This window comes from Juglans microcarpa x Juglans regia, chromosome 1S (assembly GCF_004785595.1).
Source record: "Juglans microcarpa x Juglans regia isolate MS1-56 chromosome 1S, Jm3101_v1.0, whole genome shotgun sequence".
In the NCBI taxonomy this organism is placed as follows: domain Eukaryota; kingdom Viridiplantae; phylum Streptophyta; class Magnoliopsida; order Fagales; family Juglandaceae; genus Juglans; species Juglans microcarpa x Juglans regia.
The window spans coordinates 1,359,616-1,379,873 of record NC_054595.1 but is presented as its reverse complement, the minus strand read 5'-3'; the positions used below and the strand labels follow the sequence as shown (position 1 = coordinate 1,379,873).

The 20,258-nt window shown below is 39.2% G+C and overlaps 3 protein-coding genes across 3 annotated transcripts; 1 reads left to right on the top strand and 2 right to left on the bottom strand.

Annotated features, from left to right (window-relative positions):
• The first annotated feature begins 2,680 nt into the window (after window positions 1–2,680).
• LOC121246500 lies at window positions 2,681–11,766 on the top strand. The gene is given in 10 exon segments (XM_041144675.1): window positions 2,681–2,842; window positions 3,075–4,656; window positions 4,659–8,381; window positions 8,463–8,716; window positions 8,810–8,990; window positions 9,284–9,482; window positions 9,566–9,898; window positions 9,984–10,687; window positions 10,898–11,474; window positions 11,477–11,766. Coding segments are annotated over 9 exon segments (7,431 nt in total). The 5' UTR covers window positions 2,681–2,842; window positions 3,075–3,261; the 3' UTR covers window positions 11,542–11,766.
• Window positions 11,767–12,828: 1,062 nt separating this feature from the next.
• On the bottom strand, window positions 12,829–15,997 carry LOC121247519 (caltractin). The gene is made up of 7 exons (XM_041145864.1): window positions 15,756–15,997; window positions 14,922–15,042; window positions 14,790–14,826; window positions 14,680–14,707; window positions 14,118–14,270; window positions 13,940–14,042; window positions 12,829–13,205 (listed from the first exon to the last, which is right to left on the bottom strand). The coding sequence occupies exons 1-7, from the start codon at window positions 15,756–15,758 to the stop codon at window positions 13,144–13,146; spliced, it is 507 nt and encodes a 168-aa protein (XP_041001798.1). The 5' UTR covers window positions 15,759–15,997; the 3' UTR covers window positions 12,829–13,143.
• Window positions 15,998–17,528: 1,531 nt separating this feature from the next.
• LOC121247066 (red chlorophyll catabolite reductase, chloroplastic-like) lies at window positions 17,529–19,617 on the bottom strand. The gene is made up of 2 exons (XM_041145399.1): window positions 19,238–19,617; window positions 17,529–18,277 (listed from the first exon to the last, which is right to left on the bottom strand). Exons 1-2 carry the CDS (start codon window positions 19,574–19,576, stop codon window positions 17,666–17,668), a joined length of 951 nt encoding a protein of 316 aa, XP_041001333.1. The 5' UTR covers window positions 19,577–19,617; the 3' UTR covers window positions 17,529–17,665.
• Window positions 19,618–20,258: the final 641 nt, after the last annotated feature.

Here is a 20,258-nt window from a genome sequence, read left to right as displayed (position 1 = left end):
AGGTTACTTTCACCAAGTTTCCAGTCCTTTCCTAAGTAGCCCGAAATATGTTGGTCATTCATATCACTATGGTTGCCTCAAAGTCGGCGTTTAGCATCTCCGGTCATGTGTTGGATGCCTATCAGAGTTTATTGGCTCTGAGAACTGTGCACACAAAACTGGCTAAGGTCAAAGTGTATTGGACTAGATAGTGTTGATGATATCGAGAGTTATAGGCTCGAGTCTGGCAACTTTAGGCTTTTAGCTTTCCTTCTTAATTGACTAATTAGGTATTTTTATTATTTTAATTCATTAACTTATAAATTTTATGTTTTTGTAGATCTACCTGTGAACCTCACAATAATTGAGGAGGACTGAGACAGATGCATTATGGGAGGAAGTTTGGTAGATGAATCATGAATTTAATTGTTTAACTTTTATGTTAGCTTTACTGTTAGTATTATCCTTTACTTAAGTAGTGTAATGTCTAAAATTTTTTAATTTTCAAAACAATGCAGGATACTTGAAGTTTGAGCTATTACTTTGTAACTAGTAATGGACTGTGTTGGTGGTGGAGACTATGGATTTAGATTTGTTGGAGCTGTTAGTTTTTATAAATTTGGAAGCGTTGGATTAGGGATTAGTTGTGATGTATATTGTTTGCACTTCGTTGGGGGTGTGCATTTAGATTTTTTGTTGTTGCATGCATGATTGTATTTTAATGTTTATGATTCTATGAAATTAGGTGTTTTGTTTCCATGATGATGTTTTTCAATTTACATTATAGATTTAGGTGTTTTTTAATATCCTTCATTATGGCTTTATTATTGTATGTTGGTTTATTAATAATCTCAAGTAATCATCCAAATTTTTTTTTTTCCTTTTGTTGAGTTTAAATGTATAAAGTTTTTAGTTTATGGATTTAAATTTATTCTATTGATTTATTTAAATTGTATAAGTTGTATTTATTTTTTTTAATTTTTTTAGTTTTTTTTTACCCAACCCGAAATAGTAACCCATTGATCAAAGTTCTAACTTCCGATTTTGACTCCGATTAGAGTTTTGAAGTCGGAGTACGCTCTTAATCGGAGTTGGAGTTGAAGCCCAACTTCGACTCTGACGGTCGGAGTCGGAGTTCAAAGTTGGACTTTCCAGCTCCGTCTAGGTCAAAGCCCAACACTAGCCAAGCTTCGTTATTTTTCAAATGTAAGGAAAATAGAAGTAACGACCAATTATACTAGACATAAAATCACATCTAGAATAGGTGAAAAAACTTATAAATTATTCATACAAAATATTCACTTGTTTTATTTTTTCAGTTGTAAAACATGTGGTTTCCTATATTTTATAGCGTGAATTCAGCTAAAAATATTACACCTATTTCTATTCTAGGGTCAAAACTCATGAATAAGTGAATACTATTTGCTGTATATTATATTTATATTGCACTTTCATCTCAATTTGTAAATGTGATACTTTCATTACTTTTGGTTCATCTTTTAATTTTTTTAGAAAATCAAAGATTGATAGGAGATAAAATATTAACATAATAAGATAAAAATGAGATTAGAGTACAGTATGCAGTATATGACAACTAATCACTCTTTTAAGTTAACAAAAAGGGTGAATGAGTGATATATTCAACTCAAATAAGCAAAGTGTAAGCATGCGAACCTTAGAAGATTGTTTTCATATATTCTAGAAACTAGTGTTAAGTTCACAAAAAATAATATAAAGTAAAGTTCACAAATTAATATGATTAGACATGATATGTTATATTTTGTTTAAAAATAATTATATTTAATGTATTACAATGAACTACATCAATTTGTGGTACATTAGATTAATGAAAAACAAAAAGTTTTTTTTAAACTTTTAGGCCTTGTTTGAATAGTAAAAATGTTTCATTTCATCTTATTTCATAATTACAACTTTTTCAAATTTTAACATAAAATATAATAAACAATTCAATTTTTTCAAATCTCAAAATAATAATAATATTAAAAAATAATATTCTAAAAATATTTTATTCAACTTTCATCTCAACTTATATCATTTCAACTCACTATCTAAACGGCATCTTAAACTTTTACGGATTAGTGATAGATTTCTTTATTTTGGAATTAGTTAATTTATCCTTTTATATGAGAGCTAATGATAAATGGTTTATTGGATTTTTCTTGCCACCCTAAATGACATGGTTTTTTTTTATATGAGAGGAAAGATTCGATCCTTAATTCTCTTAATGAAAAATTAAGATATTGCCAATTGGTCAAAAGAACCTTGGCCAAAGACATGGCTTTTTAATGTTAATGACATCTTCGTCTTTTGCAAGTATAATTAGGGGTGTTTTATGAAGTCTTAAAATAGGATTTGGATCAATTTAGAATATGATGATAGTTCGTGGAGGAAATATAATTACTTGTATACTATACTTAGGGGTGTTTTTTGAAATATTATAAAATGTTTTTTTTTTAATTTCAGGAATTGATATTTTGAAATCACACATATGATCTACTTAGACAAAATATTTGACTGTTTTCATTCCCTTATTTTTAGATTGTTTTTTGAAGTTATTTTTAGTTGAGATTTAATAGAAGGAATGTTGGATGTAATTGAGATATTCAGTAACCGGAGTGGGAATAAACAAAAATATAAACAAGTAAAGGGGTAACAAACACGAAAACAAGAAACACAGTTCCTCATAATTTGCTCTCATCTGGTGCGCCTTTTTAGCTCTCGCTTTGTATTGCTCTCTCTTTTCCGGTTAACAGGACTTTCTATCTCACGCTCTCTCCTCTTGGATTCTCCGCGGCGCACGTTAACTCCGGCCGTTCTCTAACCTACGCCCCCCTCCCCGGAGGTGAGCTCCTCTTCCACGCCCCCTTTTCCATGTACTTTTGATATCCGCCTTCTCTTTCTGTCGAAAAGTAAATCACAACCACACTGGAACCCTAATTTTCGAACCAAGACACGCATACATACACTTTAAATTATAGTTTTTTTTTTAATCACTGTTCTATTATTTTCAATCAATCGAAGTTTGAAATCGATCATAGCTTTTAATTTTGTTTTTGTTTTTTGGCTATGATCAGGATCGAGAGAGTTCCTAGGGTTTGGTTGTATTGGATCGTTGATTTTTACTAAAGATCTGTAATAGGAGAACAGTAATCTGTGCGGCAATTCTTTTCTGGTGGAGGGGAAATCTAGGGCTAGGGTTTTGATGCACTGGCGGAAATCCAAATCCGCCAAACGGGTTGCGTTTCGGGTCGGACCCCTGCCATGGCCAATCCCGGAGCCGGGACTAAGTTTGTGTCGGTGAATCTGAACAAATCGTATGGGCAACCTCATCACCATCAACATTCATCTAATCAGAGCTCTTATGGATCTAATCGAACCCGACCCAGTAGTCATGGTGGCGGCGCAGGAGGAGGAATGGTGGTCCTTTCGAGGCCTCGAAGCTCACAGAAGGCTGGGGCGAAGCTTTCTGTTCCACCCCCCTTGAACTTGCCCTCCTTGCGAAAGGAGCATGAGAGGTTCGATTTGTTGGGAACAGGGGTTGGGCCCGCTGGTGGGGTTTCGGGAAGTGGGCCAAGGCCAACTTCGTCCGGTATGGGGTGGACTAAGCCGGGCACGATTGCATTGCAAGAGAAAGAGAATGAAGGGTTTAGTGATCATGGAGCTGATGGAGTTGATCCAGGTTTGAGTAGTGTCGATGGGTTGAGCAGGGGGAGCAGCGTGTATTTGCCGCCCTCGGCTCGGTCAGGCATGGCGGGACCCCCGGCTTCTGCTTCAATTGGACCTCTACCACCACCAGCAGAGAAAGCGACCGTTTTGAGGGGAGAGGATTTTCCATCTCTGAAGGCTGCTCTGCCTTCCACATCATGTCCTCCACAGAAACAAAAGGATGGTTTGAGTCAAAAACAGAAGCAAGCAGTTGGTAATGAGTCAACCAACGAGCAGAAGGTTGGTTCCCGTTTGAGCTCTCAAGGTGGTATGCGCCCTCAAATGCAACCATCCCATCATGGTGTTGTTAATGGTTTGATCGAGAAGGGTGGTGAAAGTCACGGTTTTGGTGGTTCATGGACATCGGAGCGAGTTCGGAAGCAGGAAGAGTATTTTCCAGGTCCACTGCCGCTTGTTCGTGTGAATCCGAGATCAGATTGGGCTGATGATGAGCGTGACACAAGTTTTGGTTTGACAGACCGTAGAGATCATGGGTTTCCCAAGGGCGAAGCTCACTGGGAAAGAGATTTTGATATGCCCAGGGTTAGCGTTTTACCAAAGAAGCCAGTTCATAACCATTTTGACAGGTGGGGTCAGCGTGACAATGAAGCTGGAAAGGTTTTTTCCAGTGAAGTCCCCAAAATGGACCCTTTCAACAGAGATGTAAGAATGCCTAGTAAAGAAGGGCGGGAAGGAAACTCGTGGAGAACTGTCTCTCTTCCTAAAGATGGATTTGGTGTTCCAGGAGTTGAAAATGATCGAAGTAGTACCAGTGTGAGGCCGGCTACACTTAATAGAGAGACAATTAAAGAGAACAAATACACAGCATCACCTTTCCGTGAAAATGGGAATAATGATATTGGAAGGACAAATATCGGGTATGGACAGGGAGGGAGACACCTAAGGAACAACGCAGCAGATCTATATAGCAGCCGAGGGCTGAAGGGAATACACGAGACCGGTACAGCCATGAACAGCACACCAAATATAGGGGCGATGCTTTCCAGAATAACTTGGTATCTAAATCCTCATATTCCTTGGGTGGTAAAGGGCTTCCTGTTAATGATCCGTTACTCAATTTTGGTAGGGAGAAACGTCCATTCTCAAAGAGTCAAAAACCCTATATGGAGGACCCTTTCCTCAAAGACTTTGAAGCTATAGGTTTTGATGGACGGGATCCCTTTTCTGGGAGTCTCGTTGGGGTGCTTAAGAGGAAGAAAGATGTGCCTAAACAGACTGATTTCCATGATCCTGTAAGGGAATCGTTTGAGGCCGAACTTTTGAGAGTCCAAAAGTTGCAAGAAGAGGAGAGGCAGCGGATCATTGAAGAGCAAGAAAGAGCCTTGGAACTAGCTCGAAGAGAAGAAGAGGAGAGAGATAGGTTGGCTAGGGAACAGGAAGAAAGGCAGAGAAGGTTGGAAGAGGAAGCCAGGGAAGCAGCATGGAGAGCAGAGCAAGAACGACTGGAAGCCATGCAAAGAGCTGAAGAACAGAGGATAGCTAGAGAAGAGGAGAAACAAAGGATTATTATGGAGGAAGAGAGGAGGAAACAGGCTGCTAAGCAAAAGCTTTTAGAATTGGAGCAAAGGATTGCCAAGAGGCAGGCTGAAGCAGGGAAGGCTGGTGGTAATTATCCCGCTGCTGCAGATGAGAAGATGTCCGATATGGTAAATGAAAAAGATAGCTCTAGGATGGCAGACATCGGTGATTGGGAAGATGGTGAAAGAATGGTGGAGAGGATTACAACATCAGCATCTTCTGATTCCTCCAGTCATAATAGGCCATTTGAGATGGGTTCTAGGCCTCACTTTTCAATAGATGGCTCTTCCACCCTGATGGACAGGGGAAAACCTGTTAATTCGTGGAGAAGAGATGCGTATGAGAGTGGGAGCAGCTCAAACTTCCTCATCCAAGACCAAGAGAATGGCCACCATGGTCCCAGGAGAGATTCATCTGCTGGTAGGAGATCGATTTCTAGAAAAGAGTTCTATGGAGGAGCTGGATTTATGTCTTCTAGGACTCATCATCGAGGTGGGATTCCAGAACCTCACATGAATGATTTCACTCATCTTAGAGGGCAGAGGTGGAATCTTTCCGGGGATGGTGATCATTATGGCAAAAATATGGAGATGGACTCAGAATATCATGAGAATCTTGTTGAAAAGTTTGGTGATGCTGGATGGGGTCAAGGTCATTCCCATGGTACTCTTTATCCTCAATATTCTGACCGTTCGTATCCAAATACTGAGGCAGATGGGCCTTATTCATTTGGGAGGTCACGGTATTCCATGAGGCAGCCTCGTGTTCTTCCCCCTCCATCACTAGCTTCTATGAACAAGACGACCTACAGGGTTGAGAATGAACATCCTGGTCCTACTTTTCTGGAAAACGAGGTACGGTACAATCGTCCAGCTCGAAGTGAACCTAACATGCAGACTGGGTATGATGATAGTCATCAAGAGAATCTTGAGCAACGTGAACTTGGTAATGTCCAACAACAGAATCCTGAGAATCGGGAGCAAAATTTAGATAATAACGCCACACCAAGGTGTGACTCGCAGTCTTCACTCTCTGTTTCAAGTCCTCCTAGTTCTCCAACTCATCTATCTCATGATGATCCGGATGAATCTGGAGATTCTGCGGTGGCATCAGCTGCAGGAGAAGAAAAGGATGCTCCCCTGTCAGAACAGGAGAATGAACCTGTTGTCTTATCGACCAAAGCTGAGGAAGAAAGTATGGTGACCACCTCAAGTGCTGGTGATGATGAAGAATGGACTATAGAGAATGATGAGCGGTTGCAAGAGCAGGAAGAATATGATGAGGATGAAGATGGATACCAGGAAGAAGATGAAGTGCATGAAGGAGAGGATGAGAATGTTGACCTAAACCGGGAGTTTGAGGATATGCATCTAAAGGAGAAAGGGTCACCTGACATGATGGAAAATTTCGTTTTAGGCTTCAATGAGGGTGTTCCGGTTGGCCTGCCAAATGATGATTTTGAAAGGAGTTCAAGGAATGAAGAAAGTAGTTTTGTGATACAACAGGGATCAACAGATGCTTTTGAAGAACGTGGATGTTGTGATGGACAAGCCCTTAAACCTGTGGATGTTGCTCCTCAAGTGAGCAGTGATGGTTCTTCCAGAGTGTTCCAGGAAACTGAGAAGGCCATGCAGGATTTTGTCATTCAACCCAATTATGCTCATGCATCAGCAGCACGTGAGATTTTAGATCATGCGGAGGCTTCTAGTAGCTCTGGTATGTCAGTTCAGCATCCTGTCCCATCTGTAATCAATCTGGCCTCACATCCTTCATCTAGTCAGACTGTGATGTCTACTGTACCTGCTGTACCGATTCAAACTGAGGTGCCTGTTAAGTTTGGGCTGTTTTCTGGTCCTTCTCTAATACCACCTCCAGTTACGGCCATACAGATTGGCTCTATTCAGATGCCTCTTCACCTGCATCCTCAGGTTGGCCCATCCCTCACCCACATGCACCCATCACAGCCTCCTCTCTTCCAGTTTGGTCAGCTAAGGTACACATCTCCTATATCTCAGGGAGTATTGCCATTGGCTCCTCAATCCATGTCATTTACTCAACCCAATGTTCCAGCCAGTTTTTCCTTAAATCAGAACCCAGGAGGTCCTCTGCAAATTCAACTGGGTCAAGAATCTTCTGCTCATAATCCAACGAAGAACAATGCTGTGTCACTTTCAATGGATAACCAACCAGGCCTTATTTCAAGTCATCTGGAGCATTCCCAAGGAATTGTGACAAAAGAGGTAAATTCATTTGCTGCTAGAGAGAATGCTGGAAAAACTGTTAAAAAGCAGCAGGTTCAAACAGAGATTTCCAATTGTGGTGATGACAGTGGACGGTATGAATCATATCAGCAGGTAGAAGATCAGGGGCACCATAATTCAGTTGTGAAGAACTACAATTCCTTGTCCAATACGAGAGAAAGGCAGCCTCAATATGAAGCAGCATCATCTCAGTTGGTTTCAAAAGAAAAGGATTTAAGTGGAACAAAGACTCAAGGGCCGATATCTGGTGGCAGAGGGAAAAGATATGTCTTCACGGTTAAAAATCCTAGCTCAAAATTATCACATCCAGCTGCTGACACTTCTCACACAGACTTTAATGGATTGCAGAGGAGGCCCCGACGTAATGTTCAGCGCACTGAGTTTCGAGTTCGGGAAAGTGCTGATAAGAGACAATCTACTGGTTTGGTTTCATCTCATCACATTGGGGTGGATGATAAGTCAAATACCAATGGAAGGGGTACAGAAATATCCATGAGAAGTGCGCCTCGGAAGGTGGCTGTGTCAAGTAAGCAATTGAAACCAACACTAGACTCAGCATACTTGACTTCAGGTCCATCTAGATCACAGGAGATGGATTCGGGGAGCAGAAATGAAAAGGGATATGTAAAGGAAACCTTGCCGAGGAGTCAGAGCATCCTTCACTCCAGAGAGGGAAACCTTAAACGGAATATTGGTTCTGAAGAGCTTGTTGATGCTTCCTTGCAAAGTGGCATCGTGCGCGTCTTCGAGCAACCTGGCATTGAAGCTCCTAGTGATGAAGATGACTTCATCAAGGTGCGGTCGAAGAGGCAAATGCTGAATGATCGGCGGGAACAAAGAGAGAAAGAAATCAAGGCAAAGTCTCGGGTCTCAAAGGTTTGAATTCGGTTCCATTTCTCTTTTGGGTGTCCATTGCAGGAGTATTTTATTAGTTCTAATTGAAATGGTTTACGACAGATGCAGCGGAAACCTCGTTCTACTTCACAGAACACTATCATCCCAGCCAAGTTAAGTAAAATTTCTGCATCAACAAGTAGAGAAGCATCAAAGAGCCTTCGGCCTGACCTTGTTTCATCTGAGGGACGTGGCTTGGCAAACATTGAAGTATCCTCTGGATTTAACACTGCCATAGTCTCACAACCATTGGCTCCAATTGGTACTCCTTCTGTGAAAACTGATTCCCAAACTGATGTGCGATCCCAAGCAATCAGGTATGTACTCACGTGAAGACTATTTATATTTTATAAATGATACGAAATCTCATATTTTATAAATGATACGAAATCTCATATTTTCTTCTACAGATCCCTCCAGACAGGCTCCGTTCCTACAGTAACTGGTGGTGGCAAGAGCATTGGACCAGGAGAGATTTTTGACAGCAAAAATAAGGTCTTCCTTGGACCACAAGTGGTGATTGACGTGGTCCTTGATAATGCCCGGACATCATCATTGGGGCCTTGGAACAATTCAAGGATTAATCAGCAGGTATGCAAAGCTTTGCTGCTAACAGTTGGACTGTTCTCACATTCAGGTGCTTCCATGTATAATGTTCATAGTCAGCGCTACTTTTTGCTAGGTGTCTTACTCTCTCTTTGTATGAGTTGAATCAACTATGATTGGAAAATGAGTCAAGATATATGTTTGGCCAACCCCCTGGGGAATATTGCTACTCTGAAACTCAATCTGATTACAAGCTAATTGGCTCATTATTTTGTTGGTCTGTTGTAATAATTTGCTTATTATTTCTGCCAAGAATCTGACTCTGACTTCTCTGGCAGGTTATGGCCCTAACACAAACACAACTTGATGAGGCTATGAAGCCTGAACAATTCGATTCTAATGCTTCTGTTGTAGATCATAATAACTCTGTTAGTGAGCCCCTCATGCCATCATCATCCATCTTGACAAAGGACATGTCATATTCTTCTGCCACGAGGCCAATCAACTCCCTGCTTACTGGGGAGAAAATCCAATTTGGTGAGCATCTGCTCTCTTGTGTACTTTGAATATATGGGGATTGTAATTGTCTCACTTGAATAAAGATTTTGTCTCCTACACAGGTGCAGTTACATCTCCAACAGTTCTCCCTCCTAGCAGCTGTGTGGTTTCTCTTGGTATTGGCCCTCCAGGTCCATGTCGGTCTAATATCCAAATATCTCACAATCTTCCTGGAGCTGAGGATGATCGCAATCTTTACTTTGGAAAGGAGAAAAATGTCCCCAAATCTTGTGTTCACTTGGAGGATTGTGAAGCTGAAGCTGAAGCAGCTGCTTCAGCGGTTGCCGTTGCAGCCATCAGCAATGATGAGATTGTTGGAAATGGGCTGGGTGTTTCCCCCGTATCTGTGTCAGATACGAAAAGCTTTGGAGCTGATATTGATGGAATAACAGCAGGTGGTTTTTTCTTCCTTGTCCCATCCTAATATAACATGGTTTATTGGTATACATTATGTTGAAGTGTATTCTTAATCTTTGGCAGGTGTAGATGGTGATCTGCAATTAGAAAGTCAATCAAGGGCAGAAGAATCTATCAGTGTTGCTCTTCCTGCTGATCTATCTGTTGAGACCCTGCCAATTTCCTTATGGCCACCCTTGGCGAGTCCACAAAACTCCTCAAGCCAGATGCTTTCTCATTTTCCTGGAGGACCGCCTTCTCATTTTCCCTTTTACGAGATGAACCACATGTTGGGGGGGCCTATCTTTGCTTTTGGACAACATGATGAATCTTCATCCACCACTCAATCACAGCCCCAGAAGAGTAGTGCATCAGCTTCAGGGCCACTTGGGACCTGGCCACAATGCCATTCTGGTGTAGATTCATTCTATGGCCCTCCTGCTGGATTTACTGGCCCCTTCATCAGTCCTCCAGGAGGCATCCCAGGGGTTCAAGGCCCTCCACACATGGTTGTTTATAGCCATTTTGCACCAGTTGGACAATTTGGACAAGCTGGCTTGAGTTTCATGGGTGCCACTTATATCCCGTCTGGCAAGCAACCTGATTGGAAGCACAATCCTGGGTCAACTGCTTCGAGTGTGGGTGAGGGGGATATAAATAATTTGAATATGGTTTCTGCACAGCGCACTCCTTCAAACATGCCCTCTCCTATCCAGCATCTTTCCCCTGGGTCGCCTCTCCTGCCAATGCCTTCTCCTTTGGCCATGTTCGATGTATCTCCTTTCCAGGTAAAGATTGTGGGTAGGGGAAAGCCTCCCCTAAAATGCTTTACACACACGCACGTCTCTATGTATGTATATGCTGGCCGGAGGTGATTTTAAGCAGCATAATTCTAGTAGAGGTAGAAGGCATACAGGCCATCTAGTTTAATTCGTCGATATTGCTTTTCTCCTTCCTTTATGGTATAACTAACCGGGTGGTGAACATTTTTGTCCCAGTCTTCTCCTGACTTGTCAGTCCAAGCTCGTTGGCAGCACGTTCCTGCTTCACCTCTTCAATCTATTCCCCAGTCAATGCCATTGCAAAAACTGGCAGAAGGTGCTCTTACATCTCAATTCAGCCATGGGCCTGCTGTTAACCAGTCATTAACTGCCAACAGATTCTCTGATTCTCGAAGTTCAATGCCATCTGACAGCAGCCGGAATTTTCCTGTGCCAACTGATGCAACTGTCACCCAGTTCCCCGATGAATTAGGGTTAGTAGATCCTGCAAGCTCCTCTGGCACTGGGGCTCAGGCACAGGCTGTGGTCACTAGTAGCTCATCTGTAAGCACCGTTGCTGATGCTGGCAAGACTGATCTCCAGGCACGCAGTAGCAAAAACAGCAGTGGCCACAGCACAAATTCCGTTTTTAAGACTCAGTCATCTCAGCACAAGCAGTATGGTCATTCCTCGGGGTACAGTTATCAAAGAGGAGGTGGGGTTTCCCAAAAGAATAGTTCGGGGGCCGAATGGGCCCATCGCAGAATGGGGCTCCAGGGAAGGAATCAGTCTTTGGGTGCAGAAAAAAGCTTTCCCCTGCAAAGATAAAGCAAGTTTACGTGGCCAAACAGACTACAAGTGGGACATCAACAGTGTCATAAGGAACATAAAACGGAACTACTTGGATTCGAGGAGAAAAGCATCAGATTGACGCATTTCTCGTAATGACAATTTTGGTTACTTTTTGCAGCATTTATGGTACTACTGCTAGGATCCAACTAGTATTCAGGTGTGGTTTTTGTTGATCTATCGATCTTTATGATCGTTTTCCCAATTAAGGTTTGTAGAACTGGGTGGTAAATACCAAATTTTTAATCTTCTAGGTATTTTCGACGAGGAAGAGATGGGTTTATTGTGCTATTTGCTGGTGGGCACTTTTATTGGTGTCAATTGGTGCCTCGCAATCGGTCGTAGTCCATCATGTATGTTGGCTGCAAACCACATTATTAATTTCTTGGGATTGATGTATTAATTTTTTTTTAATGATCCAGGTAATATTTTTTGCTTGTGATGAATGTATGCCGAGGTTGCTTCTTTTACTTTTCCCTCCATTTTGAGCTTATTTCTCTTCTTGTGTTTATAAATTATATGTCCGGCTGTGGTTGATTCTGAATTTGTGCCAATATTTCCGGAATGTTGATGAAGACATACAACTAAATTTTGTTGGTTTTTATGCTCCAGATAAAAAAATGCACAAGATGGAAGATGGAAAGGAAGGATGAATTGGGACTGATTTGGTTATATAAACCAAACCAAATCAAACAATCCCATCTCATATAGGCCTTGTTTGGATACAGTGATAATTCATAATCTCATCACATCATTATAATTTTTTTAAAATTTTCACACAAAATATAATAAATAATTTAACTTTTTTCAATTTCAAAACAATAATAATATTAAAAAATAATATTCTAACAATATTTTATTCAACTCATCTAAAATCATCTTGATTCATCTCGTCTCGTCTCATCTCATCATTATAATTTTTCTAAACCCTCACACAAAATATAATAAACAATTCAATATTTTTAAATCTTAAAATAAAAATTAATAATATTCTAATAATAATTTATTCAATTCTATATAATATCCAAAAGAGGCTACGTGGTGGGTGTTTCTTGTTTCTTTTTTGGTTTCGTAAATGAGATGAAAAATAATCTCACGAGCTCGTCAGACTGTAGAGATTAGTGACTCTTAGCACACGTTTAAAAGAAATATAAGGAAATTTGCCAAAAGTTCACGTCGGATTCTAATTCAACAACTTAAATTGCCCTGCCAACCCAACCAAACAAGTAGTAAGGTCAGGACAGGAAAAGTATCGCCAAACTTTCTTTGAAATTAACTAGCATGGCAAACTTCTTTTTGTAAAGAATAATGATAAAAATAAAAAATTATTTTACAACCCACATTACAATTAGCTAATATAATTAAGTCAAAAGCAACAATATAATATACACGCACAGTAGTTACTAATTACCATGCCCTATCCTGGATCCAATCGTTCATTCATAAGGCAGAACACTTTAAGAAAAAAAAAAAAAAAAAAAAAAGGTCTTGAACTACTTCCATATTGTCCAATATATATGCTCCATAATGTGTGGCTGTAACAATAATAGTAAAGTACAGAAACAGCATAATCCAGAAATATCCCTTCTCTGCAAAGGATCAAACTCTCAACAAGCTTGATGCTCCGAGTAGGCCTAGTACCCATATGTTCTCTTCATCATCCTGATAAACTCGTCAGCACTAACTTCTCCATCTTCTATATGTTTCAAAAGCAAAACACGTCCAAAATCATCATTACTACAACTCATAAAGAGTAAATAATTTAATATACTTTCCAAAGAGAAACAAACAATAGAATTCGACGAAATGCATGAACAAAATAAAATTATCAACAGTGACACTAACGATCCCCCCCCCCCCCTCCAAAAAAAAAAAAAACGGCTGAAAATAAATGCAAGTCCAGTGTTCTGCATGTAATCAAAATTGGAGGGGTAAAATTGTAAAAAAAACCCTCAAAGTACCACCCCATTCCCGCTATAACCCATAACAGCTCACCCCTCAAAACCAACCTGTTGTTGCATTGCCTCTTCAATTAGATTGGAGAATTAAATTAGATGATATTACCCTTGTTTATAATAAAAATTATATAATTTTCGTCCACTCAAAAAAACAAGAAAAAAATAAAACAAAACAATGGTAGTCCACTATAAGAGTATGTTCAGGGCTCCTGTAGTGGTGGCCATGACTCTCATTGTGGGCCACCAATTTGACTCGATCTGACCAGGAAGCAACCCAGTACAAATTTGAGAATCGAGTTTAGAGGGTGAGGTATCATGTCATAGTTTGGAGGTGTATTTGAGAATCGAGTAATAGTTTGAAATAATTATTTTGAAATTCAACCAGATAAGTTTCAGACAATAAATAAAAGGTTAAAAAAAGAAGCTGGCAAAAAGTAAAAGCTACATCCAACGTGTAAGAATGCAAACTCACGATCACGGTCAGCTTCCTCAATCATGTCTTGAATGTCCTTGTCAGTGAAGTTCTCACCCAGCTCCTTCGCGATACGCTTAATGTCTGACACAGATATCTTTCCCTAAATGCAATGAAAAGAGAATACAGTTATTAACAAGAAGAAACATAGAAAACGTCTGACAGAACCAATCCTAACATTTTTATCTTGATCAATAATGCGGAAAGCTTTCATGAGCTCCTCCTTAGTGTCCCTTTCTCCAATTTTGGCTGTCATCATGTGCACAAACTCATCAAAATCAATTGCACCACTACCATCCTTGTCCACATCTGCAATCATTTGAGTGATTTGCTGGAATGACACAGTTGACAAATACGTTAGCCATGTTGTCAAAAGTCTAGAATCAAATTCCGGGACAAAGAGAAAACTACATAACTCAATATAAGTCAAGAACATTCTCCTAGGACTACTGAAGGAAGGAGAACCAGATACATTACATTAGTTACTAAGATATTACCCTGAAGAGAGTCTAGCATATGCCTAGACTTAACCAAGAAGATTCATGATTACAACCAAATTGATCGAGATAAAAGGAAATAATACAACATACAAGCACTACAGACACACATACGCGCGCGTGTGCACACACACACACAGAGATACATTGTATGGGTCCTAAGGTTGCCCCACCCCCCCAAAAAAAAAAAAAAAAACAAATGTTTATCTAAGGAGAAACTGTGGAAGGGTAATTAGTAATTACCTCTTCTGTCATCTCGAAACCAAGGGCCCTGTTAAGAGAAGATCCAAGTTATGATGATTTCATGACTAGTCAACTCAGAGTACTTGGTACACCAGGCATGAATTTCATACCTCATGGCGACATTCAGCTCCTTGGCATCAATAGTGCCTAAAGAACAAGGTCAAACAGAAAATTAATCGCAAAAATAAAAAATAAAAAATAAATGTTGCAAAGACAAATATAATAACAAACCATTTTAATACCTGAGCCATCAGTGTCAAATAGCTCAAATGCTTCCTTAATCTCTTGCCTCTTCTGCTGAGTTAAACCGTGCACACGTCCTCTGGGTTTATCTTTCCTGGATGTCCCTCTATAAAGAGTCGCCTGATGGGATGAGTACATATTGAAAAAACTGATATTATTTTCCAAGTATGGCTCTCTAAAAAGCGTCAAGAAAAATCAAAACAACACGATTAACATTTTTACTTGGTGCTCTATCCATTCAAACAGGGTGCTTCACTATGGCAGTAAACTACGTAGAATAAGGTCAGGAACCGTTAGAGAAAGACTTGTTGATCTTCTTATATTATCAAATAAGATGAAAGCGAGAGTATACTAGTCCTAAACGAAGTCGCTGCCTTCAGGTGTCCCTAACTAATTTTTACCATAACAAAAGTCAGCCGTAATCAAGATGCCAAATGGCTACAAACTGCCGAAACATATGGAAAGCACTCAGATTTTATTACATGTATTGCGACCTTAAAAGCATAATTCGAAAGTAAGTTCGTACGAAAATTAACCATATGAAAATAAGAACTCAAAAGGATAATTATATCATAATCAAATTACTTTTAACCATATCACCCTAACCCTTCGCATTTTTCTGATTGAAGTAAATTCACAACCGGAAGCATCGGTCTACCATATAATTTCGGGTTAATGCAACGATCATACCCTAAAACCTAGATCATGATATTAGAATTTTCAAAATGCAGAATAAAAAAGGCATCAGAATCAATCCCGGAGATTCACAAAAAAAAAAAAAAAACCTCGTAATCAATTGACGAATCAAACTAGGGTTTCGTAAGAAAACGTACCATTGTTGGCTTCGGTCTGGGAGAGGGAGTTCGCAAAGGCTTCAAGATTATTAATGAAAATCCTCGAACAAGCACCTTAGGGCTGGGATCCAAAAGTTTTCAATACGATCTGATATGCTTTGACGCTGTCGATTTGAGGAAAAATGTCGGGGAGAAGGCACGAAAGACGAAGGGATGCGGGTGGTGTTTGTAAGCATGGGCTGGAAGAGTGTAGACTCGGCCCATTTAGAATTGGCTATGTTCGAATGTCAGGATTACTCAAATGAATTATTGATGAGACATGTTATTTTTTTAACTTTTTAAAACTCATTTAAACTTATTTTATATATTTAAAATTTAAATAAATATCACAACTTATTTATATTTAAATACATCTCAATGAAACCTACCAAATAATATTATTTATAGATCAACTCATATTATCTGTGATCACGTTAGCATCAAAACTCAGCTAGAATAATCTTTGTCTTCCAAGTAATTGTAGTGTAGTGATTTTAGATGACAATTACACAATACATCGTCTATATAGCATAATTTGAGTTGTAATATTTAAATTTTAAAGTTTATCCAAATTATGTCACGTGTATGGTGTGTGTGGTATAAAAACCTTTAAATAGAATTATTCATTTTAAAATATTGGCTATATTTATAAGAAAAATATAAAAATAAATTTATAAATCTAACATAAAATTTCATCAATTTATAAATATAATTTTGTAAAATATCTCTGTGAACCAAACATTTCTCTAATTTTTTTAAGAGGTATTATTTATAGGGGTTATGTAAGAGTAGATGAGGTAATCTGAATATTTTCTTTAATGTGTTTTGTATTGGAGTCGGGTTTGCTAAAATGAATATGGTAGAGTTAAAAAGTTCGCAAATGATTAGTAGAGGAGTTCGAATAAAATATTTTTATAATCAAAAGATGTTTAAATTGAAACAGAGATTTTTTTTTTTTTTTTCTTTCGAAAAATTAGTTAGCCAAACATGGCGTAGAATTTGGACAAGTAATACTTTTGCCTTATTACAAGATCTCATATCATTAGATATTAATGATATAAAAGTAAATTTGATGATATGGAAAAATGTGATAGAATGATCGCTTATGTTTGGGGCACGGGATGAGACATAAAATTCTCATCTCATCTCATTATTATAACTTTTCTAAACTTCCATATAAAATATAATAAACAATTCAATTTTTTTAAATGTCAATTCAACTTTTTCAAATTTCAAAACAATAATAATATTTTAAATTTTCATCTAAAATAAAAAAATTCTCATCTCACTCCCCGAACCTTATTATATCAAGTTCCGCGAATATCATGTAAAAAACTCCTAATTGTTATAGAAAGTGAACTCCAAAATCCTAATAATTAAACGGAAGCATTCATTTTGTAGCAAACTAATATTGATGCCAAGAGAGCACACGATATATTAATTTCTTTCAGGAAATCAATAGGTAATGATGTACAAATGTATTTGGACCGACCCTAATATTAAACAAATACCATTCAAGTGAATATACGTGGAACCAATGGATAGAATGGAGAAATACAAATTTGTTAGATATATACACACACACACATATATATATATTTATGAAGACTATGTGACATGCGTCCAAGTGGATATCTACCATGATACTCATTACATGTGGAAAATATTTTACAAACTACCCAACTCTTTCTGATTTAATTGAGTAATATCATTTACAAACTCTTCGTTTTATTTGCACTCTGCATAATTCATTGCCAATTGCCAATGCCTCTCAACTTAGATGACAAATTTGGCTATTCCAATGCATTTGTCTTTTTACATCTTAGACAAATTTTAGATTGCAGCCTTGCAGGAGCATATAGCTTAAGCCAATGCGAGTGCTGAATACGCCGACCGAATCAATTAGCTCCTCATGCAGTGAAAAACTCCTGCAAGGATTCCAGGATTCCGTCTGCTACTTCCTGCCCAAACAACCTCGGCAAGCTCATGCCCAGATCAATTTCAATGGTCTTTTTCTTGACCAACCCGTCTCTCTTCTCCAAATAAGCTCTCTCGACCTCTGCCACCTCTCTCTCCCCACAAGCACAGCGATCCAACCAGATTTCCAGCAACTCCTTCGCAATGGGATTTATACTACTCTTTACGACCTCCTCCATGCGTCCTGGTCCACTTGCCCCGGTGTCGATACGAGCCATTATAGCAGTGGGAGAGACTAGAGAACGGATGTAGAGGGAGGAAGAGACATAGGGTACAACCTCGGGGATTTTCTCGAGCACCTGTCTTCGTGTCTCTAATTGGGTGTCTTCGTAGAATGTCTGAATGTAGTCCGGGTAGAGAACGAGTTCTTTCCGAGGAGGCAAATCGAGGATGAGAACTAGCGACGTCGGGCTGCTCTGGATGAGCTCGATTAGAAAATTTGGTGCATCGGTGGAAGAGTTCAGGTAGGCTGAGAGGCTTGTTATGTTCAATGCTCCTCCCGTTGGTAGCTCACAGTGTATCCAGCTACCCAATATAAAATCAATCTGATACATAATCTCAATGTTTAGACATTCAAAAATCAACGAAAACCAAAAGTCAGTTACCAAGACACATTCAAGATGCAACGAAGATAAATACGAGGCTTCCTGAAGTGAAAACTGCCCAAACAAAGACAACCCACCAAGCCCAAAACAAAGAATCGGTGGTGCAAGAAAAATGCAAAACTACAAGACATTATTGGTGGTTGTGCAGAAAGATTGACCTTTTCCCCATTGCTAAAATAAAATCCAAAGCCGGAACCAAGCTAGCGTGCCAACGTTGGTGCCAAGAGAACAATGCCTCATTCAAATACATTGCAAGTTTGATCTTAAAAGCCACACTTTTTACCAAAGCCTGTACTTATTAAAATCGGAAGTTCGAAAACGGGACATGCCCCTCATTGCCAATTTCACAGTTTTCACTGACGAAGGGCAGTACTCCTTCAGCATCAATGTCAATGTTATTATCTTGTTATTAATAAGCTCATGGAAACAGAGCTGGGATTGAATATTGTAAATTAAAGGATTAAAGGTTAAGCTTTTGGGAAAACTGGTCATCATTTAACGATTATGTCTGTCGTACAGCTTTATCCCGAAGATTAGGGAATTGTTCACATCGAAGTAAGACTTGTTCTTGGACTTTTTCCTCTTCGAGAGTGGGGCTTGGTTGGAGCGCTCGGGTCCTCTAATGGCAGCTAGGGCGGCGTCTTGGTTGAGGTTTTCAAGTTTGATGTGGGTGTGGAGGCCATGGAGGAAAAGACAGGGGATCGACCTCGAATAATGGAAGGAGGAATGCGAGGGAGAGCTGAAGTATAAATTGAATCATCACTTCCTCGGGAATCTGGGTTCGAATACAGACTCCAGATTATAACTCCCTTTCCCATTTAATTTAGAAATTCCATTAAAGTACCTCTCTTGGTACTCAAAATTTCATAAAGATCAAAAGGAGAGAGGGGGAAAAAATACTTGGGAGGGCTTGTGGCCCGATCTGACATGAAGCGTCGCACTGGCTGTCCCTGTCTGGTTCTGATAGTACTGTACATCCGGTGGCAGAGTGCATGGAAGCAGCTGCGAGCCAAGGCGGTTCTCCAATGTGGACACGAGATCAAGCATCAGGTCTCTGTGTGGGGCTGAGACGTATGGGAAATCCATGAATTTGGTTCGCCCTTGGTTGTGCGGCTCCATGCGAGCAGACGCTGCGGAAGCAGAGAAGGAGACCTGGGGCCTCAGTGGGTTTGAGGAGGATGAAAAGACGGGAAGCGGAAGAGGAGTAGAGAGTGGTGCACGGTGGAAGATGACAGCCATTCGTTCCAAGTTTCCAACTCTACAGTTCGTAAGTACTCTCGCTGATATCTTTATCTTGAATCCATGGTAACTTTATCCGTCCGTGTGAACAGTAAAATTACTGGTCAAATGAACAGTGATTATATTAACAGTAATTTCATTAGTGAAATTATTAGTGTCAATATCTTTATTTTTATTGTTTAAAAACATAAAAAATGAATATTATTTTAGAAAATATATAAAAACAACAATCACGATTTTTTCAAACAAAAATAAAAACTATAAAGCATAAAAAACTTAAAAAGATCGAAAAACATAAAAAAAAAAAATTATTTTTAAATTTAAAAGAAAAAATATTCTTACAAATGAGTTCGCGCACTAATGCTAACATATAAAATATTCATTTAATGAATCGGTATGAATTGAAATTTATTTTTTTCTGACCATATATGCATCCCCTTCAAAAATCATGTTTGAGAAATTTAACTCTAATACAACTCCATTGCCCTTCACAAAGTATTAAATTCAGCTATGATTGGATGACTTACAAAGGACTTACTCAAACAAAGAGAAGCTAGAATCTCCCCCTCCCAATCATGGACAATGACTCTACACCCATCCTCTTGTTCCTTGAGTTATAACTAGCATCTCAATTCACCTTTACCACATTGTAATCTGGTTTCCTCCATCTAACTGCGAATCT